Source organism: Hemiscyllium ocellatum, chromosome 6 (genome assembly GCF_020745735.1).
Source record: "Hemiscyllium ocellatum isolate sHemOce1 chromosome 6, sHemOce1.pat.X.cur, whole genome shotgun sequence".
In the NCBI taxonomy this organism is placed as follows: Eukaryota; Metazoa; Chordata; class Chondrichthyes; order Orectolobiformes; family Hemiscylliidae; genus Hemiscyllium; species Hemiscyllium ocellatum.
The window spans coordinates 71,012,283-71,028,685 of NC_083406.1; the positions used below are offsets into that span (position 1 = coordinate 71,012,283).

At 38.2% G+C, this 16,403-nt stretch overlaps 1 protein-coding gene across 1 annotated transcript in view; it reads left to right on the forward strand.

The window, feature by feature from the left end:
- Positions 1-13,140: 13,140 nt before the first annotated feature.
- Positions 13,141-16,403, forward strand: part of LOC132816742 (PC3-like endoprotease variant B) — an 876,366-nt gene continuing 873,103 nt past the window's right edge. Inside the window, exon 1 of the mRNA XM_060826651.1 lies at positions 13,141-13,220. Within this exon, the coding sequence (XP_060682634.1) occupies positions 13,150-13,220 (71 nt within the window). The 5' untranslated portion in view covers positions 13,141-13,149. The remainder of the gene's footprint in view (positions 13,221-16,403) is intronic.

Here is a 16,403-nt window from a genome sequence, read left to right on the forward strand (position 1 = left end):
GTCAGAAAAAAAAATCCTTCTTGTCTTTTATGATTACGTCAATTTTGCATCTGAGTTGCCAACTCATCAAGTATCCCATACAACCTAATCTTCTGGACCAGCCTATCACAAGTGATCTTATCAATGCTTTAGCAAAGTCTATGTAGATAACTTCCACTGCCCTAATCTCATCAGTCATTTTTGTTAAAAATCACACCACACCAGCTTATAGTCCAACAGGTTTATTTGGAAGCACGAGCTTTCAGAGCGCTGCTCCTTCATCGGGTGGTTGTGGAATACAAGTATTTTTGTCATTTCTTCAGTCAATTGAGTTCGTTAGACAAGATCGCCCCTGTATAAAACTATGCTGACTATTTCTAATAAGTCAATTCTTTGCCAAATCTGAGTAAATCCCATCCCTAACAATCATTTCCAATAATTTCCTTGCCACTGATATGAGGTTCACTGACCTATAATTTCCTGGATTATCCCTGTTGGTCTTCTTAAACAAAGGAATGACATCAGCTATTCTCCAATCTCCTGTGGGACCTTGTCTGTGACTAAAGAGGATAGAAGGATCACTATCAAGGCCCAAGCAATCTCCTCTCTTGCCATGTTCAGTAATCTCTGATAAATCCCATCAGGCCCTAGGGACTTATCTACCTTAATGTTTTTCAAGACACCTAACTCCTCCTCCTTCTTAATATCAACATGTCCCAGAACATCAGCATACCCCTCCCTAATCTTACCATCACCCTCTTCTTTCTCCTTGGTGAAAACAAATATGAAGTATTCATTAAAGACTTCACTCACTTCCTCTGGCTTCAACCATAAATTGCCTCCTTTGTTCCTGAGTGTACCTGGCTTCTCCCAGTTACCATCTTGCTCCACATGTACATATATAATGCCTTGATTCACCTTAAACCTACTTGCCAATGACATTTCATGACTCCTTCTAACCTGCTAATACCTTGTTTAAGTTCTTTTCTGCTTCCTCTGTACTCTTTAAGGGTCTTTTCTGATTTCAGTTTTCTAACCCTTACATATGCTTCTTTGCTTTTTTTAACTAAACTTTCAATATCCAAGGTTCCCAAGTCTAGTCATTCCTTATCTTTCATCCTCACAGGATGATGTTGGTCCTGAATTCTGATTAACTAGCCTTTAAAAGACTCCCACATATCAGATGTGTATTTACCCTTAATCAGCCATTCCCTAATGTAATTTCTCCAATTCCTGCATAATGCTGTTGTAATTGGTCTTTTCCCTGACTTAGCACTTTCACCTGAGAATAAATACCATCCTTATCCCAAACTACCTTAAAACTTACATTAGGATCACTGTTCCAAAAATGTTCCCCCACTGAAATTTCATTCACCTACCCAGACTCATTCACCAGTGCAAGGTTTAGTAAGGCTTTTCCCTAGTTAAACTATCTACACTTTGTTTCAAGAGACATTCCTGGATGCACCTAACAAATTCTGCTCAATTTAAATCTCTGGCACTAAGGGAGTCCCAGTCAATATTAGAGAAGTTAAAATTATCCACCACAACAACCCTATTGTTTTTACATGTTTCCATAATCTACTTACATCTGTTTCCCTATCTCCTGTTGGCTGTTGGGAGGACTGTAGTATAACCCCATCATCATGATTGCACCTTGCTTATTCTTAAGTGCTACCTGTATGGTCTCATTTGATGAGCCCTCCAAAATGCTTCAAGTTCTCAAGAGTTTTAAGAATAGTTTCTCTTCAATCAACGTTTTTGTCTTGAAACAAGAAAATATTGTGAATCAATGAATACTCGTGACTGATATTCATCTTTGTTATAACAATTCAAAAATAAATCCTACTGTCCATCTCTTCACCATATCTCTCTATATGCTTTTACTAATGTTATTTACTGAATTTTCCCTTAGCCACTCCTTGACATAAAGTATTCCATGCTACAACAATGTTAAAAAAATTGCTTCTAGCAATTGAATTCTTTACTCTCCGCTTGATCAAGTAAAATATTATTTGCATATTGACACTTATGAGTTTGCATTGTGTTTAATCTGTATTAAATGTCCTCTTAGCTTTGTCTGTTCCAGAGAAAATAAGATCACTAACATTTTACCTACATTTTCATTTGAACTGCAGCAGAAACTTGGCTAATACATATAAATGGCATTCCTGGCAAATGGGGATCAGTTATCTCAGTTGACTGGATGGCTTATTTGCAGTACAACATAACACCAATACTATAGGCTCAATTCCTAAACGAGGTAAGTTTAACATGAAGGTCCAACCTTCTCAACCTTGCCTGAGGTGCAGTGACCCACAGGTTAAACTCATCATTCTCTCTCTAATAGAATTGTGGTATCTTTCCCTTTACAATTATGATTGCAAAGCTGGAGCAACTCAAGCAAATTTCCAGCTTAGGTGTTTCTTTGTGTATTTATGTCCTGAATTATGTTTCTATTGAGGTTGTGCACCTATCGCTTCTTATTAGTCTCATCTTTACCTCACATATTAAGAGGGAGGTTGTGGTGTAAGTGACAATGTCATTGGACTAGTAACATACAAGCACAAACTAATGATTGGGGCATGGGTTCACATCCCTCCAGGTTTGTTATGAAGAGCCATCTGGTTAATGACCATGAGGTAAAGAGATCTGCTCTCTACATGTTATTGCAGAGCCATAGCAATGTGATTGAAACTTAATTACTCTCTAAAATGGCTTAACAAGCCAATCAGCTCAAGGACAATTAGAGCCAAACAAAAAATGCAGTTCATGTCATTGACACCCAAATCCCATGAAAGAATATTGTATCCAGATAGGGAATATTATCTGGTTATTCACTGAATATTATCTAGTTATCTGGTTCTTTACTGCAAAATGCATGCTTGTAATATGGATTCTTACTAAATGTAAAGATTGGTTCCATTTCCACCTTTAATGAACTGGCCTTCTTTATTATAATACATTTTTCATATTGAATCATATATTTCATATCTCTGCCCATTTGCCCATCTGTCTATGACTTCCTGAAGCTACTCTTTTCTCCTCATTGTTTGCTAAACCACCACCAATTTGCCCTCCACCCATTTCCATTACATTGTTAGATTTTGAAGTTGTGTTCCTTATTTTGAAACCTGAATTGCATATATGAAAGTAAATGAGACTTAAGCTTGCTACAACACTTTAAGACCTTCTTGACCTGCAACAATAAAAAAAATTCTTGTAATTTCCTGTTCACTACTAAGCTACACAAATTCCAAATATTTATAGAAAATTGATGTTAGTCAACTTGACCTATAATTATCAGATTTATCTTCTTCCTTGTTGAGCACCAATATAGAATTTGTGCTGTGGTCCCACAGCATAACTTACATTCTTCACAAGGGAAAAATATTGTGAAATCAAATCTCTTGATGTAAAATGTATGAGAAAGCACCACGTCATTAAATCTATAAGATCATATCCTGAGTCTCAGTTGCAATCCTAACTCAGTTGCAGAGAAACCATATCAGACCATGATGTCTTGTAAAACAATTTAGCTTCAATAAAAGTGTTAATTAAAAAACATTTATGTGATTTTTATCAATGTCGTCATTTATTTTGATTTTGGATAATACCTTCTACTGGTATCTCAGCAGTACAAGAAAACTCCCTGGATAAAGATGCAGTTTCCCTTCAGTGCCTCAGTGCTAGCGGCCTTGGAGGACTCCAGTCTAGTCCAAACAGAAGTTTGCTCTCATATGTGACTGCTCATCATGAATCATTCATTATTACGCTATATCAGTGTTATCTGTTCTTCCATAAGGAACATACCTGGTTCGCATTTTCACCATATGTCAACTATAGAGTTAAGAACAACTAATATATTTGGAATTTAAAAACCCAGAAAATACTAGAGAAACTCAGCAGGTCTGGTAGCATCGATGAAGAAATATATAAAGTTAGCATTTCGAGTCCATTGACTTCTTCAGGACTGAAGGGCTGAAAAATGATGTATTTTTATGCTGTTGACAAACTGGGAGAGAAGCAAGTGGAACAGCTGGTCAGGGTGCCCAGAGCAAAAGACAAAGGTAGTATTAATGGTGATGAAGGAGAGATATAGATGTAACATAGATGTCATTGATCTGTTTAAACAGGAGAAAATAGGTTAGCTTTGCTGAGAGCCAAACCAGCAATTAACAATCAAGCTACAGGGGATGTTGTTATCAAAATGGAGGACAATGTTCATGTTCAGATTAAACTCAATATTGAGTCCTTAGGCAGTAAAGTACATAAGCAGAAAGTGTTGTTGCTACTCTTGTGTTGAGCTTAATTGGAATACAGCAAGCCAGGCAGCATCTGGAAGTGGAGAAGTTGACGTTCCAGGTGTAACCCTTGTTTGGGACATAGCAGCAGGCAGGGATGGAAATGCTTGCATGGGGGCAATGTGGTTCATTGAAATAGGAAGAAATGGAAAGGTCTAGAACAGAATGGATTTGTTCTGAACTTGCCCTGTACAGAATGTGTTCTGTACTGTACTGGACTTGCTCTGTCTGCATTTGGTCTCATTGTTAAGGAGACCACACTGTAAGCAGCTATTGGCATATTAGTGTCTTTGGAATACCCTTCCATTATCTGCTTCTTTAACTACATTTGCAACATTTCAAGATTAATAGATTTGTTTGTTCTAAGTTTAACAGTAATAAAAGGTTCCTTCTTACATTGGGATATTAATGATCTTTGTCAGCCAGTTCTAAAGGTATCATTCATTTTGGAATGATATGATTTTACTAAAACATCATATGCACAAACAATTGTTCTCAAAGTTCTCTTACTCTTACGCTTGCACTTGTTCTCTCAGTTTATAAATAACTTTAAATAAAACTATGAAGCAAATATTAAAAGCAGCCAATTTTGGTTATATTAAATGCATTTAAAGACAGTTATAAATCATTTCAGTTCACATACACTCTTCATTGGTTTCCTTTCGTTATCAAAGATGATTGTTTCTTGTGTGCGTAGAATCATAGAGTCCAATTTCAGACAACTGGGCATAGTGTGGGCACAAATGAATTGACTGATTTTCAGATGACTGGGCATAGTGTGGGCACAGATGAATTAGCTGATTTTTGCCGTGACTATCCAATCTTTGCATTTTGCCCTTTGCTGCCTGTATTTTTTGCTTTTGAAAGAAACAAATCAATGATTTGAAATGTCTCCTTAAGTAGTTCTTTGTTGTCCATTTTTGTCCCTGACCTTGTGGATGTACCACATTTACCAGGATGTTGCCTGGAATGGTAGGAAAATCTTATGAGGAAAGGCTGAGGCACTTGGGGCTGTTCTCATTGGAGAAGAGAAGGTTTAGGGGAGATCTGATAGAAGTGTATAAGATGATTAGGGGTTTAGATAGGGTAGATACTAAGAACCTTTTACCGCTAATGGAGTCAGGTGTTACTAGGGGACATAGCTTTAAATTAAGGGGTGGTAGGTATAGGACAGATGTTAGGGGTAGATTCTTCACACAGAGGGTTGTGAGTTCATGGAATGCCCTGCCCGTATCAGTGGTGAACTCTTCTTCTTTATGGTCATTTAAGCGGGCATTGGATAGGCATTTGGAAGTTATTGGGCTAGTATAGGTTAGGTAGGATTCGGTCGGCGCAACATCGAGGGCCGAAGGGCCTGTACTGCGCTGTATCCTTCTATGTTCTATGTTCTATATTACCTGAGGTTCAAGGAACTCTTGAACTGTCATCTCAGCCTACTGAGCAGGTGGTTTCCATGTTTAAGTTGTGAATACATGATTGCCTGAGGGATACCAGGCCCCATGCCATCCTTACCTGCCTTGGCCTGTGAACCAATGCAGTCATCAGGATATTGCTGCTGCTGTGCAAAAACAGCTAGATGTGGCCATGGGTGAGAGTTGGGCAAGTACCATGGACCGGGTGCAGTGCTCCATCCAGATGTGAAGAAGGGTAAGACTGACTCATGGGAAAAGGATTAGCTCTGACACATTTGGCACATCCTTATTACTATTGTTAACCCCTTACTACCACTGAAAGCATGAGAGCACAATTGTGTGAACATAAGCAGAGAAAGCGTTGTAGATCATTTACTGCAGTTGATCACAAATCCAGTCAACTTGACTTGTCAATCCAGAGGAAATTGATTTGCAAGGACAAGAAAGTGGGCTTTGCCAAGTATAATCCATCCTGTTTGTAAACGAAGTAGGCTACTTAGCCCATTGAGTCTGTTCTACAATGGAATGAGAGCATGGTTGATCTATTATTCCTCAATTCTGCTTTCCAGCCTTTTCTCTAAAACCCTAGATTTCCTTTCTGATTAAACATCTGTTTGTTTCAGTCTTGAATTTACTTATCACCCCAGAATCAACAGCCCTCTGTGGTTAAAAAAAATCCAAAGATTTACCATAGTCGAAGAGAAAAGAAACATAGAAGACAGGAACAAGATTAGGCCATTTGACCCCTTTAGCCTGCAATGCTATTCAATTCGATCATGGATAATCATTGAGCTCAATACCCTAATTTCACCCTCACCCATATCACTTGATACCTGTAGGCACCAGAGAAACATCAACCTTCTTCTTGAAACATCATCATGATTTGGCCTCAATCACTTTCTGTGGCAGTGATTTCCATAGGCTCATCATTCTCTTAAACTATGAACCTTGGTTCTGGACTTCCCCACCATTGGGAACATCCTTCCTGCATCTACCTTGTCTAGTCTTGTTAAAATTTAATAGCTGTCAATGAGATGGCCCTCCAGTGAATACAATCCTAACTGACTCAATGTTTCTTCATACATCATTTCTGCCATCCCAGGATTCAATTTGGCAAACTGTTGCTGCATTCCCTCCATCGTAAGAACATCTTTACTCAGAAAAGGAGATCACAACTGCATACAATATTCCAGGTATAGCCACACCAACGCTCTGTATAATTGCAGCAAAACATCCTTGTTCCTGTTCTTGAATCCTCTTGTTATGAAGGCTGACATACACTTTGCCTACTTCACTGTCTGCTGTACTTCTCCGTTTACTTTCAGAACACCAAGATCTCATCGGACATTCTCCACTCTCAATTTGTAGCCATTCAATTAATAATCTGACTATCTATTTTTGCCATCAAAGTGGATAACCTCACATTCACCCACATTATACTGCATCTGCCATGTATTTACTCTCTTACTCAGCTTCTCCAACTCACACTGCAAAATCTCTGCATCCTCCTCACAGCTTACCCTTCCACCCAGTTTTGTGTCAGCTGCAAATTGTGAGATATTACATTTAGCTCCGTCATTTAAATCATTGACATCTATCGTGAATAGGTGGGGTCCTAGTACCCATCATTGCAGTACTCCACTCGTCACTGCCTGCCACTCAGAAAAAGACACATTTTTCTTACTATTTATTTCCTATCAGCTAACCAATTTTCTGTCCATCTCAATACACTATCCCCAATGCCACGTGTTTAATCATACACATTAATCTTTTATGTGGGACTTTATCAAAAGTCTTCTGAAACCCCCCCTTCTCTCTGGCGTGAATGGCCAATTCCATACTCTAATATTAGGCCCTTGGGTCCCACAAGGAAACAGAACCTCTCTGTGCATCTACGCTTCAAGTCCCCCAAGGTTTTTACATGATTCAATATGGTCTTCTGTCATACTCCTGAACTCATCCTCTCTACATGAAAAATCCCTCTATACCTAGAATCACCCAAGTGAGCCTTAATCTGGACTACCTCCATAGCATTACATCTTTCTTCAGATACGTAAACCAAAACTGTTCACAGAAATCCACCTGTGATCAGACCAGTGCCTCAGATAGTTTTAGTAAGACCACCCCTTACTTTCATGTTCATTCTCTTTGAAATAAAGGTCAGCATTTCATTTGCCTTCCCTCGTACCTGCTGAACTTGGATTCTTCTGATTCATGCACTATGACTCCCATTCCTCTGTGCTGCAGCTTTCTGTAGTCTTTCTACATTTAAATAATATTCAGCTCTTTAATTCTTCCTCTCAAAGTGCTTAACCTCACAATTTCTCACATTGTATGCCATCTGCCAAGCTTTTGCTCATCCACTTAACCTGTCTCTATCATTTGTTGACTCCTTGTGTCATCCTCACCACTTGACTTCCTATCTAGTTTTTGGACCATCTGCAAACTTGGCAATAGTACCTTTACTTCCCTCATCCAAGTCATTAATATACATTGTAGCTCCAACATTGATCTCTGACTCAAGACATTTCTGGTGTGTACACCTTGCTGATCATACTGTGCAGAAAAATTGTGGCCAGAACACTGCTGTTTCCTGCCTGACTTCATTCAAAAGCATGGACTTCAAATCAAGCTGACTTACCCACCATGAGCTGTGCTTTGTTTTGTGGAACATTTTTTTTACTATGCTTATCTTGATCAATTATTTATTATCCCACTAGAGTACATGCTTCCACAATCATTTTTAAAAAGCTTGCAATCTAATTATTTTATACCTCAACCATGGCTTCAGTTTTCAAAATTGGCTCCTATCTTCAGTCCTGATAAATCTCTTATCACCTAATCTTTCTCTATATGCTTATAAGTATGCATAATTTATCCTTTGCCTTTTTGAGATTTTCCTTATTTCCCATTTTACATCTCTGCTTTATTTTCAATCTACTATATGATTGCCTTTGGCCTAATTTTATTGTGCTTTGAACTTTCAGTCCAAGAATCTCTAGCGACTGTTACATTTCCTTGCTACCTTGAATGTACTTGTGTTGTACTTCAGGTCAGCATTCCCTCTAAGCTGTGGAGCGGAACATGGGCGCAGCAGCTCTGCAGGTCCACCATGGCCATCCCACCTTTCACTTCCAATTCTGGAAGCCACTGCTTCACATGGAGCCCAGAGGTTTACATAGAAGAGGAAGAATTAGAGGGAACACTCCTTCAGGCATCGTGTATTTGAATACAGCTACTAATCTGATGATCTATTGATCTGATGACCAGTATTCTGCCCAAGTATTGGAACCAGAGTGTTCTTCTTACCTCACTGATAATCAACGTTTTTCTGCATCAGCACCTTTATACTTGACTCATTTTACATCAAACTCAACTATTTTGTCTTTGTTGTTTCCCCATCGATTTGATAATTCCACATGATTTACTTCTCTCAATTCATTTCCCCGGACTAAATAAAAAAAACTTCTTGATTTAAAACAAAAATGGCTGGAAATCACGGCGGGTCAGGCAGCATCCGTGGAGCGAGAGCAAGCTAACGTTTCAAATCTAGATGACTCTTCATCCGAAATGACATGAGGATTGGAGGGGGCAGCATTTATGAATGTTACCTGTTCAGCTGGGATTTCCAGCATTTCTTGTTTTCAGTATAGATTCCAGCATCTGCAGCAATTTGCTCCTAATATTTCTTTACTTGTTGAGTGGAAACGCTGTGAGTGGAATTTTACATATCCCTTCTCATAGGATTGAAGGTGCAGAGCTCGTAAAATGTGACATGTGGTCTGTCCGCTGAACCTATCTTGCCTAGAAGTGTCACCCATTTTACTCTGTGCAGCCATTGGGCAGTCACCACTAACACCTGCATCCCACCCCCTTGCCATTGGTCTATTGAGACCCTCATGTGGTTAATCAATGGTCACTTACGTGCCTCAAATCACTCAACTGCTATTTGACCCACAGAAGTTGGACACCCATGCCAAGTGGACATCAGTGATATTAACTGTGTAGGCGAGTGTTGCGTAAGGGGGTTATCTCCTTTGGAGAACCCTAGGGCCCATTAGAGACACCCTGCCCAACCTACTTCATAACTACCTTTCATCGTTCCCGATCCTGATCTCTCAAACTTGACTCCCACCCATCCAACTCTCTCACAGAGAGCTGTCAGCCAAACAATACCCCTGATTCACCTTCAGACCAGCTCCATTCACTTTCCTTCTTCAAAGATTGTCCAAAAGCATAATGTGAAGTCGGCCGCAGGGATTCTATTTTCCAAGAAGCACAAATGAATGTCTGTGTTACACATTAAAGTATATGTCAATAGATAGTGTTGGAACCATTGCTTCTTATATGCATAAATGACTAAAGGACCTGGGTATATACAGTAAGAAGAATAGGAACGGAATTCAGAAAGACATAGAGAGACTAGTGAAATGGGCTGGATGATCAAACTTAAAGTGGGAAATTAGCAAATGATGCATTGTGAAAGAAGAAATGAAGTGAAGTAGTACATTTATAATGAGAGTGCAGAAACAGAGATTTGAGGGTTAGGCTTGTCAATTTTCTGTAGTTTCAAGGTATTAAAGTCTCAAGGTATGAAAGCTTAATTTCCTAGAAGCTGATGAAAGATTGAGGGGAAAAAAAATCATAACAGCAATAAGATAAAATATTTTTCCAATTTCTTTGATTATTTTTCCTCACTTAAAAATGTAGGAGGTTGAAAGAGAGATATTTTAACAGACAGAGAGTTATGGCATATTTCCAACTTAATCAACAATACTAACCAAGTCGTGAGGGAGTTCAATACCATTAAAGATACCATGGGCTGATTGTTCCACAGCTGATGAGGGTGGGGAGTATAGGATGGGTAGATATGAAGTTTCATGTCACTGGCCAGAAAAACCAGCTCAATCCCAATGCAACCCTCTCTCCTAGGAGACAAGAAGAGATGGCAGTAGGGCTCTGAGGCACAATTAGCAGGATAGTCAATGAAGGCCTATTGTTGGTGGCTTGATAAAATTTGTCTTCATTGCACCACCACTATATGCGTGCAACTGCCTCATTCCCATTCAGCTCCTATTCTGAGAACAATGTCTGATGAAGCAATGTTCTATTTTTACTCTTATAAGGAAAAAGAACACTTGCTTCATAGTATGCTTCCTCCTTCACTTAGCTGCAAAAGCAGCCACTGTTGCTTCCATGATATGTGGAGTCTCCTACTGGTCCTCCGGCTTTCAATGCCCACTACCAATTTGTCATTTGATAGGGAACCCAGCCCCCGACCAATTCAGAGGAAATCACACATGAGTAACTGCTGCCCACATTGTGGCATTCTGACCTTCCTTTGAGTCCGATGGTTGGATTATGCAGTCCATGAGGCAAATCTTGCCTCAACTTTCAGGTATACCATTAAACTTGTCCTCTCAAGTGAGCATAAATGATTCTATGGCACTATTTCTGTTAAGAAAATTAGCTGGTGTTCTGGTCAATATTTATCCTCAATCAACTTTACTAAAACAGAATATCTTGGCATTGTTATAGTGAATAAAACACTCTCAAGTCTGTAGGATTCACATAAACAAAATTTTATTTGAGCATATACAAAGGCACAGGTCTTAGTCCCCTGGCAAGCTTACCCATCAAATGAGGTTTACAGCATGTGTCTATCGTCCTAAAGTTCCTGTTCCCCATAACATAGTTCTACAATTTCATAACTCATCAGCTATCAGGCATCGTGAGATTGGTTTGCTTAATGTTCTGGGGCATTCTGTTCTGCACGCAGCAAACACATTTAACCTAACATTGCCAATCCCAAATGTTCCCCAACAGCATTAGTGTGATTTTTGGCTATTATGTTTCCCACGTCATGATACTGACATATATTTTTAATAAGCACTTAATTGCTACTAAATAGATTTGAGATTGTGAAAGGCTGCATCCAGGGTGTTGGAATGGTGGTTTTTTGGTTGATGAGGCTTTCTCCAGTGTAAATCTGTTCCTTAAGCTTTGCAGTGACACTGTCTTACAAATAGAAAATCATATTGAGGCAAGTTGAAAGAACATATGCAAATTGCCACACAACCAAGTTTCAGACCAACCTATGTGTCAGCCAGTGACATTCTATCATGCATCAGATGCAAATGTGGTAATTTAGAAATTAAAGCTCTTGTAGATCTATTAATAGTAAGGATTTCAATTGTATATTGCACATTGAATATTTGCCCTGATAAAAATTAAAGACTTATAAAGCTTTTAGAGTTTGCTGTGGATGGACAGTGCATGTTTGCAGACAGTTACGAGCCATTCATCTTGCAACCCATATTCTATCAAATTTCTGAAAGGATTCTGTCTTCCCCAACTTCTGTTCTTAAAACCTACACACAATGTAGTGCCTGGTCATGACAATTGTTTTTATAATTGTTCATGAGAGCTGCCTTATAATTGTTCATGAGAGCACATTGCTCTGACCACAAACAAATCATATGACATGACACTTTTTCCCCTTGCTCATACTCAATCAAATACATTGGATTTCCATTGAATTCATTTTTACCTGGCAATTCATTACTTTTGTCTCCCTTCACTGTTTAATGCAAGTAAAGGCTGACAAACATATAAAGCAGATTATGAATTTATGTTATGTTTCCTTCCACTTGTCCTTAACAGTGCATATTCCTCGAAATTTGAATGTATGCTACCTTCAAGAGCAATTCGTACTAATTATTCAAATAAAGTAACAGAGAATACTGACAGTCAGCTCAGAGCATTCTTTGGCTAACTTAGTAGCACGAGCTAACTATTCTGCTCCCTTGAAAATTGGAATACAAAATTTGGCCTTTAACTGCATGTTTGCATATCCAGGCATTTGGTGTTTAATAATCTATATTCTTGTTTACTATCAACCTATAATTTAAGACTTTAAAGTTAAAATTAATTTTTCCAGAACAAGAAATGTGAGCAATAACTTTAATAACTTCCTATTCTTAATACTCAAATTAATTTTGGATGGAGTGGAGCAAATGGGAAACTGAGGACAATATAACTGAAAGGGTCTGGAATATATTCATTGGCATTATGCTACTGAAGGGGATATTATATGAGAAAAAGTACACTTGGATTATTTTAATTACTGCTTCTCCACAACTTTCTGAAGCAATTTTTAATTAGACTCCTTTTGAAATATCAGCAAAATTAATCATTTTATGAAATGGATGAGATATTGATGGACTGCACTGGTGACGGCTGAAGGTGATACATATAAATAATTCCCCAGCAGCTAACGCCATTGCAGTATTCATTACCTATTTAGTTTTTTTAAAATCCTGTTAATACATTCCTTTCTAAGTTAAAGACTGATTATAGCAAAAGTGGGCGGGCTCTACATTTTAAGAACAAATAAACCAGCTATGCAACGTAGTCTGTAAGGATCCTAACTTCATAGTTGTGGATCAAATTTCATGCAACTTTTTTTCTACATAATCTTCAACAAGGTTCTGCGTTCTGAACTCCTGAGAATTACTTATCAAAGGTAGGAAATTATTTTTAAACGCTGTGATCAAATAATGTACTTTTAAAAGGAAAAAGCTTTCTTAAAAATATTATCTGTATAAATATGAAACTTAATTTGTGGAGAGCTGTTAAAAATTCTTAGCAGTTATAGTGTTTCTATGTCTAATGATAGCTATGTGGGACTGAATACTTCATTGATTTGTCTCAGAAAGTTATAATTCATCAATTTTTTAAGAAATGGTGTTATAGCAGCATCAGCTAATACTTACTGTGGATGACTTAGTGTTGAAAATAGTCAAGTGTCTTAAAGATTCAACCTTTTTTACCTGATTGTAACCTCATGTTTAAGTCTCCACGTTACAGTGCCTGACTGAAATATTAAGAAGATAGTTGTGTCATATGCTAGAAAGGGTGTCAGATACCATATGTTGGATGATTTTCCACACACTATCCTACCCATCTTGGCTGAGGGGAAGTACGATATGGAAGCAAGGTACTTCCCAAAAAAAGAGAGATTTGGGAAATTAAAGAAAGAATTCCAAGTCTCTCTCCCTTTCAGAGGAAAGAAACAAAAAAAATCAGATGAGTTGGCTTATGAGTACACAAACATCAACTGCCAGCAATGTACTTTTCTGGCCTTAAGAGTAGGTCACCTGATTGTTCTCTTGGTCAAAGATGGTTATTTTGATATGTGTGTGCACTTTAATAAAATTATATGATATTAAGATTTGTGTACTACCTGGAAATTGTGAGTCATTTAGTTCTTTGTTTAAACAAATTTTGTAGCTGTTGCACTGCAACTACTAAGTGAAAGAAAAAGAATGAAATTTGATAGGCTCTTCAGGTTCATAAAACTGATATATTATTTTTCAGAGGATTAAGCTGTTTAAATATGAATCATCCAACCTACCTTAATTTGCATAAAGCCCTTATTGATATGACAAATGTTAGTTTAAGCAGGAAGCGTTTCAAGATAGTTTCAGTTTATGCTGCAGTTGATAAGGTTTCAGATCTTGCTCCAACCAGCCAGTAAAGCACAGGGCTGTGAACAAAGACATATGAGTTATTCTTTTAATATACCGCAGTCATTCATGTTCAGATCACATGTAATGGTAAGTTTACTTACAGACATTTCAAATACTGTAATGAAATGTACTATGAGACACACGACCATGTTCTTGAAAAAACTGTCATTACATCAACTTTGTAGTTATTCAAACCCACTTCCAGTTAAGGCTATTTGTCTCCTTTACAGTTGAGTGCACCTACTGAACATCTTATTGACACTACCTCGATCAGGCAATGCCATCTTTAGGCAGCTTCACCTTTCTTTATGCTGGTTCACTGTTTTTGATTATGCATTTATTTAATGAATGTTTCAAAGAAAAAACAAACCTATTTAACTTGAAATGCTATCTCACCACCTGACTTGGAAACGTATCACCGTTCCTTCACTGTCACTGGATCAAAATCTTGGAAATCCCTCTCGAATGGCATTGTAGATTAACCTGCACCAAATGGACTGCAGCGGTTCAAGAAAGTAGCTCACTACCACATTGTGAAGAGCAACTAGGGAGGGACGATAAATGTTAACCCAGCCAGTGACACCGACAACACATGAATGATTTTCTTAGAAACTGTTTGTAATAGACTTTGCTTTAATCTTACTCTCTTATCTTAAATAACAACTGGTAAACCTCAGCTAAGTAGGTTTAGGTGTGGCGGTGTAAATATCATGCTATTTGACCAGTATTTCCTACATAAGCAATTCAGATAATTCAAATCTCATGAATACGTGACAGGATTTTATGCAGTGACACTGTTCTGCCGACTCGTAGGAAATTGGTGAGCTCAACTTTGCTGGCTATGAAAGCTACAAGCCGACGTTACGGTTCTCAGGCAATCATTTACATGAGGTAGTAGTTTTCAACTCATCCCAGAGTTCTCCCCATTTCCCCATGAAATCACCATTCAAGAGTTGCCATGCTGCTCAAACGTCTTCAATATAATGGAGGGTTTGCGTTATGGGGAGTGACTGGATAGGTTGGAACTTATTTCACTGGAGCAGAGAAGGTTGAGGGGTGACCTTATAGAGATTTATAAGATCATAAAGTGAATCAATAAGGTGAATAGCAGGTGTCTTTTCCCTATGATGGTGGGATTTCAAGACAAGGGCATATATTTTTAAGGTGAGAGGTGAACATTTTTAAAAAGATATGAGGAGCAATATTTTTACATAGACAGTGGTTCATGAGTAGATGAACATCCAGATGGATGCAGGTATAGTTACAACAGTTAAAATACAATTATAGATGTACATGAATAAGAAATGTTTTGAAAGATATGGGCCAAGTACAGGCAGTTGGGATGGGTTGGATTGAAGGGTCTGTTTCTGTGCTGCATGACTCCATGACTCTACAAAGTTGCAGTCAAAAATGCTCAAAACATGCAGTAACATCATTTGCCATCAGCTAATAACAACAATGAAGATGTGCTGACATCCTCTGCATAATTTTCACACTGTCCCAATATTATCAACTTGTACAATTCATAAATAGAAAATAGCTGAGTTTTGAAAAATCCACAGCACAATAATCTTGATGTCAACTGACATCCGTAACTTCAAGTTTTGTTGTAGTTATTATAATTTAGTATGTTATGATCACTTCTGCTGTCAGTTGAATGTTTTTCTCCCTTTGAAGATAATTAAATGGTGCTAAATGATCACAAATAATGTTGTTTCAGTTTTGTATGATTTCATTTGATGTCACTTGATCACTATTTGATTACTTCGAATGACAAGTGATGGCTAAGTGATTACATTTGAATATAGATGATCACAGATGAATACATATGATGCCTATTGAACAATGTTAAACATAAAGAGTGGTTAGAATTTTCTAAAAAGGGTTGGCCCACAGTTCTTCAATCTCAGCAACATCACTGGGAGTAGAAGCTAATGCTGGCACTGCGTTAGGCCAAAACTGGATGTAGTGCGAAAGGCATGGAACAAAGATGCGTGGGTAGCCAAGCACATCTTGGTGCGTGATAGAGGGGATTCATCAAGTGAGGTAGCTCTCCGAGGGACATGGGTACCTGATTAGAGGAACTCATTGACCATCCCAAAGATGCAGAATAACCACACCTTACAGTGCGGCTTAGACATACCTCCACCTCCCCACTGTTTGTGAAATGGTGGTGG